The sequence below is a fragment of the Melopsittacus undulatus genome, chromosome 14 (assembly GCF_012275295.1).
Source record: "Melopsittacus undulatus isolate bMelUnd1 chromosome 14, bMelUnd1.mat.Z, whole genome shotgun sequence".
In the NCBI taxonomy this organism is placed as follows: Eukaryota; Metazoa; Chordata; class Aves; order Psittaciformes; family Psittaculidae; genus Melopsittacus; species Melopsittacus undulatus.
The window spans coordinates 3,018,197-3,041,954 of NC_047540.1; the positions used below are offsets into that span (position 1 = coordinate 3,018,197).

General features: G+C 47.7%; 1 protein-coding gene across 1 annotated transcript in view; it reads left to right on the forward strand.

Moving 5' to 3' along the window:
• Positions 1–23,758, forward strand: part of GRIK3 (glutamate ionotropic receptor kainate type subunit 3) — a 100,252-nt gene that overhangs the window by 32,639 nt on the left and 43,855 nt on the right. The window contains exon 2 of the mRNA XM_005142210.2: positions 22,847–23,023. Coding sequence (XP_005142267.1) covers positions 22,847–23,023 — 177 coding nt within the window. The remainder of the gene's footprint in view (positions 1–22,846; positions 23,024–23,758) is intronic.

Here is a 23,758-nt window from a genome sequence, read left to right on the forward strand (position 1 = left end):
GAGCAAAGGATGAGCACACCAGGAAAAGACCTTGTCCAAAAGGAGTTAAAAACCCCCTTCAGTGCAGTGCTCAGATTCTGTCCATCTCAAACAAAGCTGTGTCACAGCTGATGCTCTGGTGATGCTCTTTGAGATGCAGCACATCTGATGTTTAACCTAAGGAACTTCCTGGTTCTGGACAGATTCCGGCACCAGGGACCCGGTAGCAGCTCCTCACCAGCAGAAGGGGACACTGCGACCATGGAATATAGCGGACAATGGAGACACATTTTCTTTGGCATATCAGAGGAGATGGCTCTGGCTAAGACCCCATCCCGGGTTAGTGCTGAGCTGAAGCCAACAGAACTGCAAGCCAGAAACAAAACACACACACAAATAAAAGCAGGAAGGAAAACCATGAAATTGGTAACAATAAAGATAATGAAGAGCGATGCTGAGTAGAAAAGTTATAAGCAAATCTGAAGACATCCTGGTAGAATATCCATGGTTAGGCAGGGGAGGGAGAACAGGTGAAATCCTATGAAATACAAATGAATCAATAGGATAGGGCCTGGAGCAAGCTGCTCTAGTGGAAGGTGTCCCTGCCCATGTCAGGGGGTTGGAACTGGATGAGCTTTAAGGTCCCTTCCAACCCAAACCACTCTGTGATTCTGGGATTCCTTACTTGCTTGTCTAGGGCACAGATCTAATTCATGGCTTCCAAAGTCTGGTCTCTATATAATTTTCACTGACTTTTCCCCCTGATTATCAGGAGCCACAAAAGTGGCTCCAAATTCAGGTGATTTGTGGCTATTTGGAGGAGCCAGAGATGCTCCCATCCAAGCCAGTTGTTCTCTGACACTTAAGAACCCATCAACGAGGTAACTGCAGATGTGCACATCATTTAAAGTGCTTCAACTCAGTTTGTAAAAGTTAAACTCTTTCAGACCAAGGGCAGAAACAAAGGGGATGATTGCTGACAGACCTCCAGAAGGACAAGGGATGAGCAGGCAGCAGAAGGGGCTTTGCAGGGTCCCCAGTGGCACTGACTGATACAAGAAGCCTGGGGCACAAGGAGACACAAGCAAGGTTTCCAAAGCACCTCAGTTTTATCTATGCAAGCCTTTGTTCCTCACCCATCTCACCTCCCTTCCCTCCCCCTTGCTCACTCCATCCTACTTGCATAATGGATTCAAAGCATTTCAGGGCATGACCTTGTCTAACAAGGTGCCCTGCTGAGTGTCTGAAGCACACTTTAAACCCATGAATATAAATGCAATCATAAAGATGCACTAATGCAGAAAAAAGAGCAGCAAGTATACACAACCCAGCTGAGAAGGAAGGGCTGGGCTGACCTGGGCTGGTAGTGATCTGCTTCCCTATGGTCACCAAACTCCCTGCCTAAACCAGCCAGTAACACAGGCTGAGATGTCAAGATGTAAGACAGGAGGAAGATTGACAGGGTATGGATGGAAGCCTGGGTTTGGGCTGCATGTGATGCATGAACAAAGCAAGATATTAATATTGAATAACAGTGAAGTCTCAGCTAACCAGGGACATCGTCCTCTCCTGCTGTCTGCTTACCAGGCTCCGAATGCACAACAGTTTCTGTGCTGGGGCTTTACTCCAGTGCACATCACACTCAGGGCTGGGCAGAGCCTGGCTGTGCCTGCCGCTGCTCACCACACTCCCCAGTTACTTACTGGGACCAGTCTCGGTCCTTCTGGGCTAAAAAAGTGCTTTATCCTTCTGGCAGAATTAACTAAGTCTCATCCTTGGCTAAAGGCGCAAGTGAGAAAGCACGTATCAGACTAACACGCACATAAAGCTTATTTTAGCTGAGTTTCTGAAGGCGTTTGAAGCGTGCATCTCCTCCGAGTCCCGTGGCAGCCGAATACCTGTGATTATGTACTCTCCTTAGATTTTGGTGTTAATTGAAAACGCCATTGAAAGCCACAGAGTTGTGCCGCAGCCTGAGCAACCTCAGCAAGGGCTGGAAGAAAGGAGCTTTTCCCTTTGAAGAACTCAAGGAAGAGATGTCTGTCACCAAAACACGTGGAAAATGTGATCTATGGTTACTTTAGGAGGAGAACAAACTGGAATTTGACATCATCATCAGGCAACATCCAGCCTGGGTCAGTGTTCCTTACGTGGGCTCTTTCCATTCAAATAGGCTCTTCTCATCTCTTGACACCCACAGCAAAGCCATTTGTCATCCCTACACAGTGGCCAGGCTCTCAGGCAGCAATCAGTGCTGTCTTTCCATCAAACCCCACTGGTGATGCAAGGGCTTAAGAAGTTCATGGTACAAAAAGAGTACTTGACTAAGACACAGGGTTTCAGGAAGCAGCCAAGTGAAAGCTATCGTATAATTTTGCTCTGATGGGAGGCAAATACAGAGTAATTTGGGCTGAGTTTTCCATTAAGTTTCTTCAGAAAGGAAACGTGAAATGACAAGGAAATGAGGAATATTGCTCCTGTGTACCCCTGGGAGCTGAAATTGCTGACTGTGGCAGAGCTCCTCTAAATCCCTTTATTCAGGACACACTCTTGTAATGTTGGTAGATAGGACCAGGCTGAGGTTTAGAAACATCACAAACAGCAGGAACAACAGGCAGGGGCTCTTCTCTACCCAACATGTGCTTAGCAACTATTGTAGGCATATATTTCAAACATTCCCTATGTAAAACTGGGGGGTTTATGAATTTGCTTCCTAGCTCCTCAAAAAGACAAGGGACAGAACATTTGACATGAACCAGTTTTATCATGTGAGCTCATGTATTCACAGAAGATCTATATTCCATAGAATCTGAGCTAATTAAGTCCACATAGGGGCCAGAAATGGCCATCCAGGAGAGCAGAGAACACGCATTGGATAACTTCTTAAGGGTTCAGCCTTCGCTACCAGGGGAGATGGCACGATAACTATTCCATGATTCAATGATCAGTGATTAATGGCCATTACTTCAGCAATTTCATGTTGTCCACAAGAAAACTGTCAGACTGGGCCAGGGATCAGCTTCAACACGACAAAGTCTCTCCTTCCCCGAGATGAGGCACTAAGCATCAGTGAGGAAAGGTTTTCTTTAGATCAGGGTTGTGATGGGATCTACTTTGCTGTTGAGTTGGGAAGCAAAGCTCTTCCAGCCTTGGAGCACTGCTAAATACAGTGTCCTGTGGGAGCAGGTCATGCTAACAGACATACAAAATGCATCTGGTGGGCATTTTAAAGGGTGCATTTTAAAAACGAAGATACAAGAGCTCCTGCCCATCTAAACCACCACGTCCATGTCTGTGGATTCTGAGAACAGGCTCAATAAACAATGGAGCATCTGTTTGCAAAAAGCAGACAAAGCCAATAATCAGGCCCAGGCTTATTTTTATATCATAATTCACTGCTGCAGTGAGTGTCTGTGGCCTGACTCCTGATAAGCAGCAGACAGACAGAACGTGGTCACCAGCTGGTGCTGCTGGCACCGCTGTGCCATTGCAGCAGGGCTGGAGCAGGACAGGAGCTGCTGAAGAGCACAGAGGAAGGCAGCTATTCTGATGGAGAGGAAGGAATGGGGCAGGCAGCTGAGTCGCATCCCTGGTGCAGGAGTGCATCAGCAATCACCTTGTCGCTGTGGTGCATCCTCATGGTGCACTGAGAGCCGGTATCGGGAAGGACACGAGAGACTCGAGGGGCAGAAGAACCAAGTATTGGCAGAGAGAAGAAAACCGACCCAAATACAAGTGACAAGTGGTGTTCAAATAGGAAACGGTGTCTTGCTGAACTCTGCACATAAAATGAGTGGAGAGAGTGGAAAGTGTCTAAAGCAATTTGAGGAAGTTCCCTGCATCCCCACAGGAGCTCCAGATGGTTTGTGTGGCCAGCGTGGCTTCTGCTGCTCATGCAAAGCCTGCCCTGAGTTTTCAGGAGCATTTGGGATAGTAACGGTGTTTGCTTTTCTCCTTCCCTCCCTCCACAGACACATGGATGCTCTCTTTGCCCTCTAAAGCACTACAAAGTCCTCTTTCTCCTCCCCAGTGCCAACACCACCACCACCAGAGAGGACAGTGCCCTCCCTGTCCAGCACATCAGTATTCCTCCCCCTTTTCCACCTCCTTTGGGAATGAGAGACCCATCCCCAGCTCTGCACTTCCATTTTACAGGCTGCTTAAAGATGGCTTTGTGGCCTCTGTAATTAGCCAATCTGTTGTCATTGAGCTGAGGGCTGTTTTGTTATGCCTGCAGCCACATTAATGTTACGACTAGGCATTTCTTCGAGGGGATGAAAGCCAGAGAGCTGCTCTTGATTCCTGTTACAGCTCCTGCTGATGCTGGACAGGTACAAGCCTCAACTCTGCCCCCAGCTGCATCTCCTGATAGCTAATGCATTGGGTTTAAATCTCACCTACAGGATTCCCACAGAGCCCTTTCCCATTTACAGCCATCCTGCAACCCCCAAGCAAAGACATTCTAGGGGTGAGGCCATCTCTTCCTTGGGTCCTGTTTTCCAGTCTCTCAACCTCAGGGGAGCAGCAGAGCAACATCCAAGTGGTGCAGAGCAAAGGATTCAAAGGGGAAGCAGCAGCCCTGGAGCAGCTGTGACTTGGCAGAGCAGCTCAGGGGCACACAGAACTGTATGTGTAAGCTGTTCTTTCCCACCCAGATATGCTGTGCTCTCCCTGTACTCTACCTAAAGCAGGAAGGAATGTATGTGAGGTGGGGGTTGTCATGCATATTTAATTGGACTATAAATTCCACTTTGTTATATTCTAGGATGTTATTTTTATTTTCCAATAGAACTGTCTCTTTGATGAGGGCGCAGATTTATTACCCAATTTCCAACTTTATGCTTCCCTTTTGGCCTGTTTGAGCTGTTTGCTGGTTATACAGACAATCCCTTTTCCCCATCTTCTTATAGCTGAGTTTCCTGTGCACTACTCATTAATACCCGCTTCTCCCAGGATACATTCCAGATCCATCCATAGACCTACGTTTGCACTTGCTATCTTCTTGTGGGTGTCTTTGAGCCTTCCATAATTAGACAATCTGTTGTCATTGAGCTGTGTGGTGCTATGATGGTTTTACGACCATGTTTATGCCCTGGCCCTCTGTGCAATACCTGCATAGAAATACTGAAAGGACATTGTATGTGTTCATTTTTACAACCCATGGAGCACGTAACACAGTGACCTTCCATCCAGCTTGTGGTTACGAAACAGCAGTTAAAGCCACAGCCACTTACTAGAGAAGCTGTTCGAAGTCTACACTATTAAGTGGTGCTTTAACCGAGTTTGTTTCATGGGAGGAAAACAGAGCCAAAGTTAACTTAAGCACAAATCCCTTGTAACCAGCTCCCCAGTGCTCTGCCCTCACTCACTGGTGCAGGCAGCACAAGGGCAGTGGTGACAAGTGGGACAAAGCTGTGCTCTGTGTGTGTGTGGGGGGGTCCCAGCTTGGTCAGTGCCACCCACCAGATGTACATAGAGACCCTAAGTATTTGCTTGAGCTGAACTGCACAAGTGCTGCCAGTGGAGCTTTGCTTTGGTTGAAAGAGCTGGGGCAAAACAGCCTAAGGCAGCTTCTCCACAGAGGGCAAAGGCTGTGCCTTGGCCATGGAGCAGCCAAACCACACAACAGGGCAGACTCCCATTTGGTGGGGTAACTGCGACAGGGCTGGTGGGGATCTCAGCTCCCCTTGTACTTGCACCCCTTCTCTGTGGCTGGGGAAGAAGGGCTCCAATCCATGCTCTCCCTCCCAACACCAGACTTCCCATCAGTAATCAGATGCTTTGCAGCAACAGAAACATGGACAAGCTCCACATGGATGCACCTGAGACACTGCCAAAGGCATTACACCCCTCACAGTGGTGCTCAGCTTTGGAACAGACTGGGGGTTAAATACCAGCCTCTGCAGTGGCAGTGGGACTCGGTGTGCTGACCTTTCTGCACACACTTGCCATGTTTGCTTAAGGAAAGCCCTTTTGCTTCTCAACTGAAGAAACAACTATCATCCTTCTGTATTATTCTAATCTATTTATACAAAGTGTGTCTCAGTGCAGACTTCAAAGGTCACAGGAAAACTCTGGAAGTGAACTGGCCTCCCTGTTTCTAAAGCTGCCTTTGACATCAGGAAAATCCCTTGTTATTAAACCAGGAAAAGGCTTAGCTGTTCGATCCAGTATTACTTTAAAGAAATGAATATTTGCAGAGTTTCAGCACATGTAACTCTTCAGCACAGCCAAGATGACTTATTCTCCTCTTTCTTGCAGAAAAGGCTGCATTATTTCCTCTGGTGATGCATGAGCATCAAGAGGAGAGAGAAGTTCAGGCAGACATTTATGTGTATCCCTATAGCTCCATAGGCAATCCTCATGTTCCGCCTGTGACCTCTAACTTATGCTCTTCCTGCAGAAAAAGACCTTTATATGTCTTTGTTTCAGCACTTCCCAAGCAAGGGTTATTTAAAGAGCTATTAAGGAAAAATGAAGTTTCTTATATTCATGCAGTGCACCCTGTAAGAATCCGTTCCAGCTTTGCTAGCGAGATACATCTGAGAGGGATCAGAAATCCATGCGTGCATGAGCTCTGAAAGGGGAAGCTAAAAATAGCTTTATTAACAGTGAAATCTGCAGGGAAGGGAAAAGCATCACCCAAACACACGCATGGCTGCTCCCAAATCACACCCCATCACCAGAGCTGGGCCACACAGAGCAGGAGCTGCTGCATCCCCAACACTGCTGGGCTGTCTGCACCAACGAGGTGATGAGAGAATGGTTTAGGTTGGAAGGGACCTTAAAGCTCATCCAATTCCAGCCCTGAGATGGTCAGGGACATCTCACACTAGAGCAGCTTGCTCAGAGCCCTGTCCTCAAAATAAGAGCGCTGCTGATCCATCCCTTCATTAAGGGATAAAGAAAATAAGGCCTGGCTTATCTCTGTCACCCAATCCAATATGTTCACCCTTCCCTTGGATTCTATTGACCAGCTTCAATTGCCAAAGAGATTAACCTGGCTGCTCCAGGGTTTGTGTTTGGATTACTCTACAGGATGAAATGAACACTTGCACGCTTGCTTAGGTGAGGGGAAAATAGAAAGTCCAAACCTACATTTCAAACCCATTGACTTGTTTTAGCAGCACATGAATGAATGAAGTTCAGACAAGTTCTTGTGTACAGTGAAAGCCCAGCTGGAATAGACAGTTCAGCATGTTAATCCAGTTTGGGTTTCTATATTCATCTCTGAGGGTACTACAATATCATTACTGCATTAAGACTCAGCTACACAAAGCAGAGGGAGCAGAGGTTGAACCAGTGGGATTTTTGGCTTCATCAAACCTGACATCTGAGATAACACATCATTTTCATCTCCATTTGAAAGCATTAATGAAAACATTTTAGTTCAAAGTGAATGCTTCAGGAAGAGCCTCCCAGATCAAATAAAAAACCCACTCTGAACACAGAGCTTGAATGCACTGAAATGAACTGCTATTAATTGCGGAAACAAGCACTTTGGTACTACAAGATGGAAAAGGTTTATGGCAATTGGTCTCTGAAGGGAGTGCAGTGCCAGCAGGAACATGCTCCAGGTTTTGCATGGGGCATTGAAGCCTGGATGAGGAGCAGGGGCAGCAGCTCCTCCAGCCCTGCAGGACAGCATGGACAGACAGGGTTCAAACCACCCCACCAAGCTCAGGCTGGACTGGGCCAAGTGGAGATGGACACACACAGCATCAGGCTTCAAGCCTCATCTCTGGTTTTCTGCCCCCTCAAACAGCAGCACAAGAGCAGACCAGAAATTCCAATTTCAGCTGTTCCATGCACTTCCCCTGGTTTCACATTTGAGCACTTCCTTCTGGATCTAGTTCCAAAAGTTCCAATGCATTTCCCAACACTTTCAGTTACAAAACCAGTAACCTGGTTATGGTTCAGCTCCTTCAGCTCCTGTGCACATACACAAAGCCTCTACCATGCCCAGACCCTGTCAGAATAAAGCACGCATCTGAAAGGACTGCACCATACCTGAAGGCTTTGTTTGGAAGAGAAAACCCAGCTCAGGATGAGCCCTACAATGCTGAGCAGGAACATTGTTTTGCTACTTGGGTCAACAGTTTCCCCTTGTAACACTCTCTCAATGCCTTTAGTCATTTTTCCTCAGGAAATACCCAGCAAGTGGAACCATTTAATATCAAGCACAGCTTTTATTCCACATTAGCTTCTCCTCAAGGGTAAGAAACACTCCTGGATCATGAGGCCACTGGCAAAAACTCTTGTCTAAAAATAAAAGCTGTTGCAGAGGCTCCCTGGGACACATCACCTCTGAACACATCCAAGGGGAAAAGCCTCTTGTGTCTCCTCCTGCATTGCATGAGCACAAAGGGATCCCCCCCAGCTACAAATGTGCTACCACAGCACCAATTGTATTCTCAGTTCCCATGCTGGTTCATCCAAGAACAGCAATTACAGCTCACGAAAGCCTCCCCATCACCACAGGAAAGCTTCCGCTACCTCTGTCCCCTTGCACTGCTCCAACCTCCTAATGCAGAGCCTTCATCTCCAGCCAAACCAAAGCAAAACCCTCTCGTAGAGCCCACTTCCAGCAAGCAGAGCTTGACCTGACTGACAGGGACACGACACTACCTTGAACCTTCAGTCAGCGCTAAACAGGGAACACAAGGAAAGGAGCTTTACATTCACTAATATCAGTAAGTGGAGCCCATTTCCACCCTGGGAACATTTGTCCTTTCCTCAGCTGAGTGCAGCTTCAGTGTCCTGAAGCTCCTCATGCTCACATGAAAGCAGCATAAACCCCAAGGTTCCTGCAGAGATTTTTCCCCCCAGTGATTTTCCAAGTGCTTTCCTGGATGGAGTCATTACAGCACAGCTTCCAGACACTTCCTGCCATTTGCTCTACAAGGAATCAGGAAAGCATTTAACACCAGCCTTTCTTTCCCGTTCAAACGCCAAAGTGAGGGTTTCTTTCACTGTAGAGTGACAGATAAGGGTTTAATATAGGCACCTCACTCCCCAGACAGCCCTGCTCGCTTTCCAGCCACTGGGAACACTGGTTTAATGGTTGTGCAGCACAATGAAATGGTATCTCTGGGAGCTGGGATGCTTGCTGGTCCACAGGGAAGCAGCAGGACTTGGGTACCCTGCAGGTTTCTGGTTCCATCACCCTCCCTGTGCAGCTCTGCCAAAGCTGGTGTCTAAATGACAGCTCCTGATAGTGTCACAAGATTGCAGTGCACCCGCTGCTATTCGGGGCTGTCTCTCAGCTGAAAGCAGGTTTTACTGCCTGTAGCAGTTCCCAGGAGCCTGATTTATCCTGCAAGGTCTCTGGCAGGACGTTCCTAAGGACTCAGGCCAGGAGAAAGCAGAAGTGAGGTGACAACAGGGGGAATTTATCTGTGACATCAGGAAGCTTTCCATCCTATGAGGCTGTGCCTTCAGTCTGTTGGCTTTGCAACAGGAAAGCTCTTTCTGAAGTCCAGCCTAAAAATTCCATCTGATCTTCACTACCTCTGCTCTTCCCCCCAGGACTTCTGCAGATGAGAGCTGATGCCTTCTAAACACTTACAGATGGATGTCACATCCCAGTGTAGTCCTTATCTAGCTGAGCTAGGTCCTGTTCTTCATGGGGAGATAGGAGGGCTCTGGGGTGAAGCTCAAAGCAGCTCCACTTGCTGTTAAAGGGCACTGGTTTGCTCCCTGCCATTAGAGCACGTGCTTCATCCCACACTGTGGGCATTGAATAGCTCTTGTCTGGCAGGAGGGGACATGCAGATGCTCCATGCATCCCTACAGCCTGCTGCAAGGCAGGAGGAGAGCTCTCACCCTGCAGGTAGGATACCCAGGACTCACCGCAGAGCAAAGCATCATCTTCCTGAGCCTTCATCCTACCACTTGCAAGCTTTAAAGTCACGTCTGCTCTCCCCTTGCCTTCTGGTGTGTGTCTGGGTTTTCTCTTTACACTATAAAGCTATAGTATTCTCTTTATAGTACAAAGCTGAGTGAAGCAGTAAGCAGCAGGGTTATTCCAGCTCATTGTCTGGTGAGATGTGCCTCAGGTCAGGCCTTGAACAATTCCCACCACCAATATTGGAGTAAAATGATTCACACTGCATTGCTTGCAAGGAGTTGCCTGAGAGGGACCGGAGCAAAGCCTGGAGACCTGCACTGCTCAAGAGAAGCAAGGTCACCTCCATGGCTGAGGACATCCTGCTCCAAAGATAAGGGCTCTGCTGGAGCACCAGCAAGCAGGGCAAGGGCTTCACCCCCCTTCATTTGCATAGGGATGAGGGAAAGAAGGGAAGAGCACACCAGGGTGAAGGAGCCTTATACCTCACTTGATGCTTTCATTTCAGATCTTCCCTGCATTCTGTGTGCGTTTCAGCAGCAAGGCCCACAGCATGACCAGAACAACTCTATTGATTTCCAATGGCAACTTACGTGTTTCCATTATTACAGCCCCAAGATGTTATTAGTTGATTTTAATTAAGGGAAACCTGTGAAACACATGGGCTGCACACACTCAGTTGGGATTGAACAGAGCACATCGCAGAGTAGGATGTGTGTGATGCCATGGTGTGAACCCCATGGCCCCTGTCCAGCCACCTTGCTGAGCATCAGCTCTGCTCCCAGTGTGCCACTGGTGCCCACTGCACCAAGTGGCACAGGGCAGAGGGCACACTTGCAATACTTCTAGGGCTGGCTCAGCACCCTGAAGGCTCCCCCAGCCACCCCTGCGCTGTTACCAGGACCAATGTACTTAAGCTTAGCTCAGGATTTACACAGTGCATGTGGCATTGACCTCACACTTCAGCTCATCAGATCCATTTACTGCTCTCCAGCAGAGTCCCAGTTACTGCTGGGCTGGGAGATGCTGGAAACATCCTTTCCAAATAGCCTTTAAATGTATTACATGCATCAAGAAGAAAGCAATGCATAAACCACACACTCAGCTCTACAGTTGGGTATACGCCTGCAGCAGCCTCTCCAAATCTGCTTTCAGATGCACTGTTCTACTTATTAATCTTGGGGGTTTTCTCACTTAGCTCTTTGAAACTGAAGATATTACTTGAGTTCTGTGCTGGGTATCTGTGAATCAGAGGAGAAACCAGGGACACTGTCCCCCATTCACATCTATGGGCCAGGCAGGGCAATAGTAACCACCATAGGGCTGCTCATCCCCCATGCAGGAGGAAGAGGAGGAGGATTGTTTTGCCCAACTTCATCTTGTTTTCCCACTGACAATCTGCTTACTGTAGCCCCACCATGGAGAGGAGGAATGCCAGCTCGTGTTCACTGCTTTATAAATAGGGCTGGAAAAAGCTTCACTCCTCAGCTTTCCCATCAGAACCCTCTTCCTTGACTATGGTTTTTAATGACAAGTCAAATGCAGCTCAGCTGCATTTTAAGCTCTTTTGCATCTCCCACTCACAAGTAGCCCTCCCTCCTCCGCTTCCTTAACTTGTATCAAATCAGTTTTTCCATTGAGTTCGTGCTAGTCTCAGTTTATAGCTCCCGGTTTATTTTGTACCATACAACTATTACCCAGGAGACAGCAACTTGCCTGAAGTGAAAGAAATGGCAAGGGAACAAAACCAGTTCCACTGGGGAAAAAAAGGAGAGGGGGAGGGCAAGAAAGTAAGGGATTCTTTACCATCCCATTGGAAGCAATGAGTTCAGCTTCATGGGCTCACCTGCAGCTTCTTACCCTGTGCTCTACCCCAACAGAGCCAGAGCAAAGACAGCAACACAGAGCACAGAGACCTTGGTCCGAGCAGGACCAAGGCTCTGGCCAACCCCCAGTTCCTGGGAAGGGCTCTGGAGCACTGCTCCAGAGCTTCCAGAAGATGCTGATGCTACAGCAGAGGCTCCAGATAACAAAGAACCTGTTCCCATCTAAATAAAGCTCAACAAATATACCTTAAACCTATGGGTCTGCTTCATGCTCTCATCACTCCTCAGCCTCTCCTGCAGCTCTAAAAGAGACTTCAGCTCACCAAGGAGGCATAAATACCCATCCCAGGGCAGACCAATGAGGGGGAGGCAGTGACCCTCCTGCCCACAGGTGATGCTGTTCATTACTTCAGAGTTTATAAAGGGTGTTTTAGTCCAAGCAGCAGCTATTGCCCCGTTAACCCTTCCACAGACCTGTCCCTCCATCCTCCAGCAGCACTTTGTGCTACAGAAGCATTCACTGTTGCTTCTGTCTGACTGGGTGATGTATCTCAATAATTAGCCCTGCGGGAATCAATAGGAGCCACGGAACACACAATCCCTGGTAATTCATAATGCTGCAGTTGAGGAAACAGCACCCTTAGCATTAAACAAACAGTCATCACCATGATAAATGTTAGAATTACCACAAACCAACAAAGCTTTGGGGTTAGGGGTGAACAATTCAATGGTCAAGTCACAGCTGAGCAGGCTTACACCCACTGTCACTGGGGACAAAGGTGTGAAGCAGCACACAATGACTAATATGCCTTTGTAATTGGATTTGAATCTATTAATAAAGTTTTCCTCCTCCACCCCCTCTATAACTGGAATGGCCTTCAAATTCCCTTCTCTGAGCTACCAAACTAATAATTTACCCACTTTAATTTGTGATTCACTTAGTTTGTTTAGTCATAATAATGAATATTCAGCTTCATTAGCACACATTTGGTTCAATTCATGCCAAGATGCATTCAGCCCTATCCGTGTGACTGTTGGATCACTCCGCACAGCAGCGGCTCCCAGCTCTGTGTAGTGACCTGATGTGAATGGCACTTGTTTGTCAGCTCCACAGGAGCCCAAGGGAGACAGGAATGGCCTCATAGGGTGCCCTGTGCAGGGTGCTGTGTGTCTTGTTCTCACAGCACAACCCAAACCCCTTTTCCCACAGAGCAAACAGGATGAGGACCTTGCTCTGGTGTGAGCACACATCATATGCCAAGCCCTGACCTTGGGTATAGGGACCGTAAGCAATATAAGAGCATCCCTGGCTGGGCTGGAAGGGTGGCTGGGTGCAGGTGGTGGGGTGGCATCTCCCAAATCCCCAAAGCCAGCAGTGCCTTCAGCCAGGGGCTCCCATCACAGCTCCACACAAGCTGCTCTTTTAGGAGATGGAAAAGGTTTGTAATAGGTGATTTTGATCACTTAGGAGTACGTGACACCCCTTTGCTATCATGCTGCCGGGCAGCTCCAGTGCATCCCTCTGCAGCCCCTGCTCTGTGTGTGGCTGTTTGTAAACTGAGAGTACAGATGACAGGAAAATAATGAAAGCATTTTTCAGAGCAGATCCTTTTGTCATTCCCTTTTTTTCTCTCATTCCCCAGAAGAAAGTCCTGCTTTTATGGCAGGGAATCTCTCAGCTGCAATTACCCAGGGCATTTAGAATTGGCAATGGGAAAGAAACCTAAATGGAGGAAAACCCATTCATAAAAACCCCTGAACATCGCAGGGTTCCAAAATGCTTCCCCTGGGCAGATCTTTCCCATCGTGAAAGGTGTTAGTTCAGGGAGAATGGGAAGGAATACTTAAAACTCCTGAGGTTTTGTCCTCACAAAATACTGGATTCTGCGCCCACAATGGATGCTCCAGGGCTGGGGGCTCCCGGACAATTCACTGCCATAATGCTCCTTATTCCTCCCTCTCCACCCAGCCAGCATGGAGCAATAGATTGGGAATATAGGTTTGAAACAGATTGGGAAATCCCCACTCCAAACCATTTTCCAGAGCAGCATCTCACGCTCCCTGTCTCAGAGCAGCCCCATGGTTCCCACCACCTCCCGCTCCCATCACAACCACATCCTAGCAAAGCCTGGTTTTCTGCTCTGCTTAACAACTTTAAAATAGGAAGATAAAAGGCTAAAATAGGAAGATAAAAGGCTAAAATAGGAAGATAAAAGGCTAAAATAGGCAGCTAAATCTCCCAATGACACCTTTGGCTGCTGCTGAGCACCAACAGCGCGGGGCAGTTCTGTCATGTGGAGCCCTGTGCTCCCTTCTGCATCGTGCACCTTTGGAAACCTGTTGGAATCTATTACAGACCTTTGATCTTTGCCTACATAAGGGTATTTCTTCAAGAGTACGTGGGATTAAGCAGAAACAATTGTTCCAGAGAACTCTATGAGGCTTTTTCCCCCCCTCTTTCTTATTGCTTTTAAGAGGAGCATGAAAACCAAGATGCTACAGCACAGACCACAGCGAGGGTTTGGGATTGCCAGCTTCTGAATGGAATCCATTTCATCAATCATATTCAGCATTTATCAGGAGCAAATTCTCGGCGTGTGGCATAAAAATCTTGTAAAACCAAGCTGCTAAATATTTAGGGCAGATGACAAACAATATGTCATAATATTTGCAGAACTGCACTTGCTATTCAGTGCCATCGTCTTACTTAAAAGCCCTGATTTTTGGAAGCATCAACATCATTACACTGTAAATGAAGTATAGGACTCAGATTTCTTAATTCTATTATTCCGTGCTATATGCCAGGTGGATGTTTAGGTTTATTAGCTGGGCTTAGCCATGAATACTTACAAAGAACTGAATTGCATTTAACATGCACCAATTGCTGGCCATGCAGGGGGGTCCCAACCTGGAGAGGGTGTGCAGAGGGACACGGTGCCTGCACCTAGCTCCGAGGCACATAATAAAGATAAACCCAAAGTATTTCATCATCCTGCAGGTTCTGTTATGAGCTCCGTCAGTCACAAGCATGAGCCTGACTTTATTTCAGGTGTGACCTTGCCTCTCTGCTTCATACTTCGCTCGACACATGTGCCAGATGGACATCGAGCCTAACACTGCACACCAATAAAACAGGACAGAAAAATAGACTTACAGCCATGTTGCCTAAACCCTGTGTTATGGGTCCTTAATAATTTTAAGCTTTCAAGCAGTTTTTTCTCCCAGATATTGCAGTTTAAAACATGCTTGTAGCCCAAAGCACGACCATAAACCCGACACCTGAGCAGGACTGATTTATTCAGGCACCGGTGGTTTCCAGGACCCATTTGCTGAGTTCACACAGTCTCAGCCACATTCTGGGGAGGGAGCTCCTGTCTCTGAGCAAGTGAAAGCTCAGGGATCACCTCCTCCATCACCTATATCCTGGGGCATCCCTGTGCTGGTGGGCATGGAGCAGTCCATGGGTCCTCCCCAGCCATAGGGTGCTGGAAAGTGGAGGCACAAACAACACTTGGGTTTATTCCATTCTTGTGGCAGCTCATGAACAACAGATCTGAATTGCATCATACAAACATAGAATCAGTGCCTGGTTTGGGTTGGAAGGGAAGAGCTTCTGCCTAAGAGCTCATCTCAATCTCTGTCAGGTTCAAGCCATTCCCCTTGGCCTGTCCCTACAAGCCCTTGTCCCAAGCCCCTCTCCAGGTTTCCTGCAGCCCCTTTAGGCACTGGAGCTGCTCTCAGGTCTCCTCTTAAGGAGCCTTCTCTTCTCCAGGCTGCACAGATCCAGCTCTTTCAGCCTGTACATTAATCAAAGCAAGCCCAAGTATCTGGGGAGGTATCTGACAGTGAGAGCGACTCAAATGCAATTGTCCAAACCTTGCAAGATTGATCTTCTGCAGAGAAATAAACCCACATAAAGCAAAGTTGTAGAGTCCATGGGAGCCTTTCCCATGAGGGAATCTGGTCAGGCAGTTCATCACTGGGCTCCTTCTGGCAGCTCTGCCCCTGGGGGACTCCTTGTGCTGCAGCTCACTGGTCACTGCATTACTCTGTGAGCTTTATATTGGGTAAATTAAGTGTGTCTTGCCATTTGCATTGCCCTTATCTTGATGGGAATCAGTTCCTAGGGGATGCTGATGTGGCTTGTCTTTCTTTTTTAATTAATTGAGCCTGCTTAAAAAAATAATTAAAAAAAAAAGCCCATTTCATTTTAATCATGTATTATGCAAATGAAAAATTTAAATATCATTAAGGAATCTGTTGCTAACTTAATTTCTTCCTGCTGTAGCACTGCTGAAGGCCTTTGATCTCAGATTAGCGCTTTGATCCGCTCCCTTGGTCGGGGTTATGCACTGCTGCTGTGGTAAATGCTCTTTCTCAGATGTAAAACATGCAACAGCAGAACAGCTTGTTCAAAGAAATGCCAGAGGAAACAGAGCCAATTAGGCCAAGGGGGAAGGACTTGTAAAGGAGGAGAAGTTTGCTTCTAGAAGCTGCCACCCGGTGCTGTGTGTACCCAGCCTGCGCCCCGACATGCGGCAAGGGGGGAATGGCTCTGCTCATCACCCCATGCCCTCCATGGTCCCCATCAGAGGGGACGCACCTTTCCACACCATCCCTACCCATTTAGCATTGAAAATTAAGCTGCCATATTCCATGAATTCCATCCCTGGCAGTGCTCAAGGCCAGGTTGGATGGGGCTTGGAGAACCTGCTCCAGTGGAAGGTGTCCCTGCCCATGGCAGGGGTTGGAACTGGATGAGATTTAAGGTTCTTCCAAACCATTCCATGATTCTATAATTTTCTCCTTCAGTGTGAGTAAAGAGCTGACACACACATTTTACCAACAGTGTTTTTAATCAGTTAATTTAACCAGAAGCTTTAATAATGTATTTCTTTGCTACTTGACTGCTCATCTCTTAAGCAGCTTACACATAAGAGAAGAATGTCAACCCCTGTGATATAAAGTACCTAATACAGTGCAAGTGAAATAGGATTTTGTCTCTTCAGTATCACAATGGGAAGAGGGAGATGCCATCTCCTGGGAATGGATGAACCTGCTGTGACAGGCTTCCTGTCCTGGCAGCCAGGAAAATCCCTCCTTATGGGACACACACATTTTGAGTATCTGATTTTCTGGTTGAATTCATTTCCTTGGCATTACTCAGCGAGTACCTGGCCCTTCATTATGCTGCAAAATGTGGTGGAATTCCAGCCCATCGGCTGCTCCTGTCAGCTCCTGTGGAGTAGGATTGTCCCTTGTCTCAAGTGTCACAGTGGTGGCTCTGTGGCTGTGCTGGCAGAGGCTGCCAGTGCCTGGGGGCTGTTGTTAGGGTTCAAAATCTGAGTTTTCAACTCCAGTTTAATGGGGTTTGGGGGACTTTGACGCACATCCAGCTCCAGACACCTTCCACTGGAGCAGCTGCTCCAAGCCCCTGTGTCCAACCTGGCCTTGAGCACTGCCAGGGATGGGGCAGCCACAGCTTCTCTGGGCACCCTGTGCCAGCGCCTCAGCACCCTCACAGGGAACAGCTTCTGCCTAAGAGCTCAGCTCAGTCTCCCCTCGGGCAGCTTCAAGCCATTCCCCTTGGCCTGTCCCTACAGGCCCTTGTCATCATGGGCTTCTTAAACCTGTGGAGGCAAAGGGAACCTGTGGCCCTCAGAAAACACAACTGGAAATACCCTGAGAAAGAGAAACTGCCAGGGGAGTAACATCTGTCTGCATGGGGACAGGCCAGATTCCTTTTTCATTCCTATAAAAGAGATGTGCAATGTGTCCAGGCAGCCTGTGAGTGTAAGCAATGCAGACACACCGGCTCGGAGGTTAATCCTCCTCCTGCCTTCCAAGCTGGATCCTGCTCCTGGGTTTTAGCCATCATCATTCAGAGCGAGCAGCCTCCATGGGCAGGGGACAGCCCCAGCCTGTGAGCAGCAGCAGAGCCCTTGCACAGGCTCTCTCTTGCGTGATGCATGTTTATGAAGCCTGAAATTGCTTTGGATCCGTGGCTGTGCTGCATCACATTAAGCAGTGCCACACTGAAGTGACAGGGCTGATGCATGATCAGCAGCAGTTTAAGGGGACAGGAACTCAGATCTTTGTGCTGTCAAAATCAGAAACCCATTGACAGAGCGAGGGAATGATTTCCACCTCCTTCCCAGAAGGTTTGCTTCACAAAATATTCAAGTCCTGTTTGCTGCCTTAGCTCTGAGCCTGTCCATAGTCTGCCCAGGGAGCACATCCCAGGCTGTGGCCTGACACAGACAGTCCAATGGGATCAGGGCATCTTGGGGTACAAGGGCTCCCCAGGCAGTCAAAAGGGCTCTTGAGGGAAGGGTGGGATCCCACAGCATCCCTTGGCACTGCCTCCCTGCTCTAATGACTTTGTTCCTGTTTGGAGAACACCAACCACATCCCCATCAAACTCAGAGGCTCTGGCTGAGCCAGGGACCGGCTCCAGCTGCACTCACTTGTGCAGCAGTTTATAGTAGCAGCTCCTTGGAGGAAAGTGCATGGAGAGGTTTCTTGTGATCAAACCTGTCATTGCTTTGCCTTTACTTTTCATATGGTATTTATTGTCTTCTGGGTTCTGCTGCTTTTACTGCATCTGTGTTAGTGCACCTGAAACTGTAACGGTCCCACACTGATGGGCAGTCTGTGGGGGCTTTAGCTCCATTCCAGGGAACTTTCTTTAACATCCCATCAGTGTTATCCCATTTCTCTTTATTGGTATAAACGTGCAGGGCCTGGACCATGACATGGACATTGTCTCCACTGGACTGGTCAGATGAGCAGAAGCATCAGTTCTCAAAGCTTTCCCTTTGGGGAAGCACATCTTGTGGGGAAGAACTCTCCTTGGGGACCTGCTGAGGGTCATCCTGTAGGATCTAGACACTAGATTATGTATACTGGTCCTGATTGGCCTGCTTGCTAATACTGTCCCCAAAACAGGACAAACTACATGCCCAAGGCATGCTCAACAAGAAAGAATCCATTCTTTTGCATTCTCATAAACCACGGGTCTTCAGGGAGGACAGGTCCGTGAGACACAGGCAGGAGCTCTTGCATCCCCAGAGGAGCTCAGGCTTGTTCCATCCTCAGTAAGAGCTATTTCAAACCAGGTATTTCTCCCAGGATGTCACATGGAAAGAGACTGTCAGAAAGCTGTCTAAATGTGTTAACAACACTGTCAGCGGGGGAGAGGAAAGTGTTATCAGAAATGGTTGTTCTTCAAAGCTAAGTAACTCGGTGATTTTATGAGGAGTAAAAGATAAGAGATCACACCACACGCTGAGGGCTCTTGGAATCTTCTTTCCGAGAATGAAGCTGTTTGTTTTGTTAACAAGAGGAACTGGGGAGAAAGGGAGAACCTAAAATACTTGGACTTCCTTGACTTAGCTTTTGACAACACTAAAAATAACTCAGACTGCATCCATCCTGCGCAGCCGCTGCTTGGGATCAACCACAGCACAGGGAAAGGATTCCTGTCCCATTGACTCCCTGCTGGGGTCATTCCAAGGGTTTTCCAGCGTTAGCACCCAAAGATGGGAGAAGTGCAGCACAGCTTTGATACAGACAAACCTGGCCATGTTCTGATTGCCCGCATGGGGATTTGGGGTGTTTTGTGGGATCCAGATTCTACCCTGAACGGAGAGGCTAATGGTCAGAGAATCATAGCTTGAGTCTAGACATAATAGAGAGTTTCAGGTGTTTGCTTTGGATTCTCATTCGGAATGTTTAAACCTCCCCACCTCAGCAGTAACATCAGTGGTCATCAAATAAAACAGCAGAAAATATGAAGAGATGAAGTTGATTCTACTTAATGTGTTTTCCCATAGGCTGACTGGCATTCCCTGGAGAGCCATTAGCCTGCTTCAAAGGGAAAGAGAAATGAATTGTTATTTAACCTGCCTGATGATTTGTATTTAGAATCCAAGAAGTCAGATGTAATAACAGGCAACTCCATCAAAAGTACAAGGGATAACAATTGATAACATTTGAGCCCATCCTGCCTTGAGAAGATACTGACAGTTTGTGCTGAAGCATCTCCTACAAGCTGACTCCCTGACCTGGACCACATTGCACTAAAACCATACAAACCTGGCCTAAAAAGAAGGTTTTCAGGGTAAAACACATGCAAACGAACTCAACCTGAAGCTGATGAACCTCAGTGTGTGTTGGAGGGGTGGTGTTGCAGTGGGGAGTCTGGGGGCTGTATTGAGCGGTCAAGGAAACAGCTCAGTCCTTTCCTGGATGAATCAGGCAGTGAATGCTCTCCTGAGCCTCAGGAGGATGTTACAAAGCAGGATAGACCTCACATAGCCATGTTCTGCCTATCTGCAAAGCTATGGGAGGTAAGGGAAGCTGGGACCTGAACAGATGGGGCAATACTGGGAAAAGGTCCTTAGCACCAGGTCAGGTGAGCAGCAGCCATTCATCTCCAAGAGATCCCAAATAATTTCAAGAGCAGGGTAGAGGCAGAAATGGTTCCGAGACAGAACAATACTAAAGGACCTTTAGTTCTATTAGAATTAGATATTAGATACTAGTTCTATCAGACTAAACTTGTTTATAGGTAGTATAAAAAAGAGGAAACACTTTTTTGTTGACTTTTTATCGCCCATTGACTTTCTTTGCTTTCCTAAGCATAAAGTCACAGTGAGGTTCCCGTCACAAGAGCCACAGGCAATCACTTTGCTCGGGAGCACAGGGAGAGCCAACCACCTCTGTGTACCCCATTGCATTGCTTCACCTTCCCAGCTGAGGGTTGCAGGGGATGCATAGGGTCCCCCGAGCCCAGCCATCAGCCAGCCCATGTCACATCCCTCAGCCTCCCAATGGCACAAGCTGATATTCTCCATTTTGCTCCAATGGAAAAGCTGCACCAATTATTTTCATAATTAGGTGGCTTTTCAAATTAATGCCAGTTCTGCTATGTAATCATGATGAAGATTATGCATTAATCAGCTGTTCCAAGCTGGTTATTAGGCTCTTTAAATAATGATGGGAATGAACATCTCAGAAGGAGAGGCGCGCAAGCCAGAGGGATGGCAGCATGGGATATTCAGGAGCAGGGAGCTGCTGCCGAAGGGATGGGGCTGTGCAGATCTGCCCCCAGGAGCAATCCTCAGCACCACTGGCAACTGCATGAACTGTCCCCATGTATCCAGAACCCAGCCATAGAACCAGAAAGACATTACTTCTGCCTGTCTGCTTTCTCATTGCCTGCCACTAAATTCAAGGTACTGGGTGGCTGCACAGAAAATTCTTTTCTGTCAAAAAGCTCATTATATCCAGTTGGATGTCTGGAATGGGAATTTATTTGGGATCAAACACCAATAAGCCGCATACCCAGTCCTATATTCTATCATAATATGACATGCCCCAAAGCAACCCTGAAAGCTCTGGCTAGGAGAAAGCCTAATGTCAGCTAGCTGGTAATCAGTGTGTTATGAACCCAGTTATCACTTAAGGATGATGCTAGAAAACAATATTTTGTTAAAAAGCTCTGGATGGTGAAGCTTTGACCAGAAAGATGGGGATGAATCTCATGCTCACTCTAGTTCTGTTTATTGTTCCTGCTATAATACTGTGTGTGAACTTTCTCTGCCCTAAGAAACTTACACTGAGCTACCAGTATGTGCAGACTTGGATATGGATGAATAATTCAGTGAGAATGAGGCACTTGGACCCTTCTGCTTGGCTCCTGCCTGCACTGCCAGGCATTCTAGATCAAAAACCTGGTCAGAAGTGATTTGTTGAGGATTGCATGGGAATTAAACATGTCCTCAGCTTGAGCATGCAGCCTCATTGTCTTTATTCTTCCCCGTTACCAAAGCTAGCACTGAGATCAGTATTTTTCCCTACCAAAGACACGCAGTGAACAGCTCAAATGTTTTGGATGTTTATGAATGTAAATTAATCACCACAATCACTTCACAATGGGGACACACAGAGTGTGCAGAGGGAAGGTGGCTTGCAGGGAAGTCAGAGGCCTCTGCAGCTTCCTTAACAGCCTGGCTGGGGAGACCTCCAGGCATTGCTAATGTGGTTTGCTCAGCCCATGGCTTGGTCGGGTCCCCAGGAGGATGCACAGAGGGTGGCTTGGCTCTTGCCAAGGCATTCCTGGTTAACACCAAAACTACATATAACCCCTTCTGGCTCCTACAGGAAGATCTATGCAGTTGCTGGAAAGCTGGGAGAACCAAGCAGATATCTGCTGTCTGTAACAAAACATCTTAGGACTACCTTAAATTGAATAGGAAGGTTTTCCTTCTGCTAATGAACCCAGAGACCATCTGTTACCAATTGCACTTGCTTATCTCGCTCATCCATTAATTATTTTAGTTTACTTTTTAATAAGATAGAGCAAGGTTTGTGTGTCATTCCGTGGTTCTGGAAGGGGCACAGGATGGTGCCTGCACCTCGGGGACAAGGACATGCCATTGCATAACTTGTGCCTGTGCGGAGTCACTGCAATCAGTGGTTCTCAGTGGGGAGCTGAGGACAAGACTCCCAGACACAGAGCCAAGAAACCCAGTGATGCTGTGACATGAGCTCCTTGCCCTTGGGGAGGTGTAATGGCATTAACAACTCCTGAACACGGGAAAGGCTGTGTTCAAGTTGTGCATTATTGAGCAGATAAGCTTTAGGGGAGGCAAATTCCTGAGTCTCTGCTGGCCTGAATTAAGAAGTGGGATAACTAAACATGAGGAACAATAAAACATGAAGGGCACTAAAGATGGCACTAAAAATAGGAAGAAGCCATGCTGCACTGCTTGCCTCCTGCATGAGGACATGGGCAAGGCAGGGCAGCGCCAGCTCTGTACTGCTGTAACTCCATAGGACACAAACCTGGAGCATCCCTGCAGCTGAGCAAGAAGCCTGTCCACACTTCCCAAGGTCTGGTCCTAAAGGTTTATGGAAAGACCCCATCTGTCTCATAAGAATTCTCTAAGCCTTTAAATTTGTCCCCTCTTGCCCTATGAAGCTGGCACTCGGAACGCATCCATGGACCAGCATGTAACAAACCCCAAATGTTTGCATGTCTTCATGTCGATCCAGGAAAGGTCCTGGAACAAAACCTTGCTCAGCCTGCAGATATCACAGCTCTCTCCTAGAGTTTTCTTGCCCTTGCTATGTAACGTTATAAATCGCTCTTTATGGGGCTGAAAGTTGGGTTTGCCTTGTCTTGCAGGAGGAATCTTCGAGTACGCCGATGGCCCCAATACCCAGGTTATGAGTGCTGAGGAACAAGCCTTCAGATTTTCTGCCAATATCATTAACAGGAACAGAACTTTGCTGCCTAACACAACACTGACCTATGACATTCAGAGGATACACTTCCACGACAGCTTTGAAGCAACCAAGAAAGGTAAGAGCACAGCACACTTCTCAGCAGCCTTGTGGCCATACAGTGAGCAGAAAACCAGGCACAGCTTCACTTGAGACCCAGCAGCTCATTTTGTCCTGCTCTACTCAGTGCTCTGGATCAGGAGTCCTCCAGGAGCTGACCTTCCAGGGGCAATTTAATATAAGGGAAACAACTATTCTCTTTTTCCCTCTGCACACCTCACAAAACTCCATTTGGTGTTCGCTTCTAATCCTGAGCGAAGGGCTGTAGGCGATGCCTTTATTTGTTCCTGTATCCCTGGCAGTTTTAACATCCACAGCGTAGATATTCTGTTCTCTTCCTAAAAGCCATGTTTTATGCTCAGGTAAGAGCAGCCCACTTAAATTATTGAAGGGGAGGGAAGAAATGGGACTATACAGCAAAGGCTGTGGGGCTGATGACCTGAAGGCTGAGATGTGGGGAGAAACAACCTGCTGCCAGAGCTCCTGGTTGCAAGAAAGGCATCACCAGGGAGAGGGAATGTTGGAGTTCACTGACCCTGTCTTGGACCTTTTTAAGATTCAGAGCATCCCAGCCTGGTTTGGGTTGGAAGGGACCTTAAAGCTCCTCCAGCTCCAACCCCTGCCATGGGCAGGGACCCCTTCCACTGGAGCAGCTGCTCCAAGCCTCTGTGTCCAACCTGGCCTTGAGCACTGCCAGGGATGGGGCAGCCACAGCTTCTCTGGGCACCCTGTGCCAGCGCCTCAGCACCCTCAC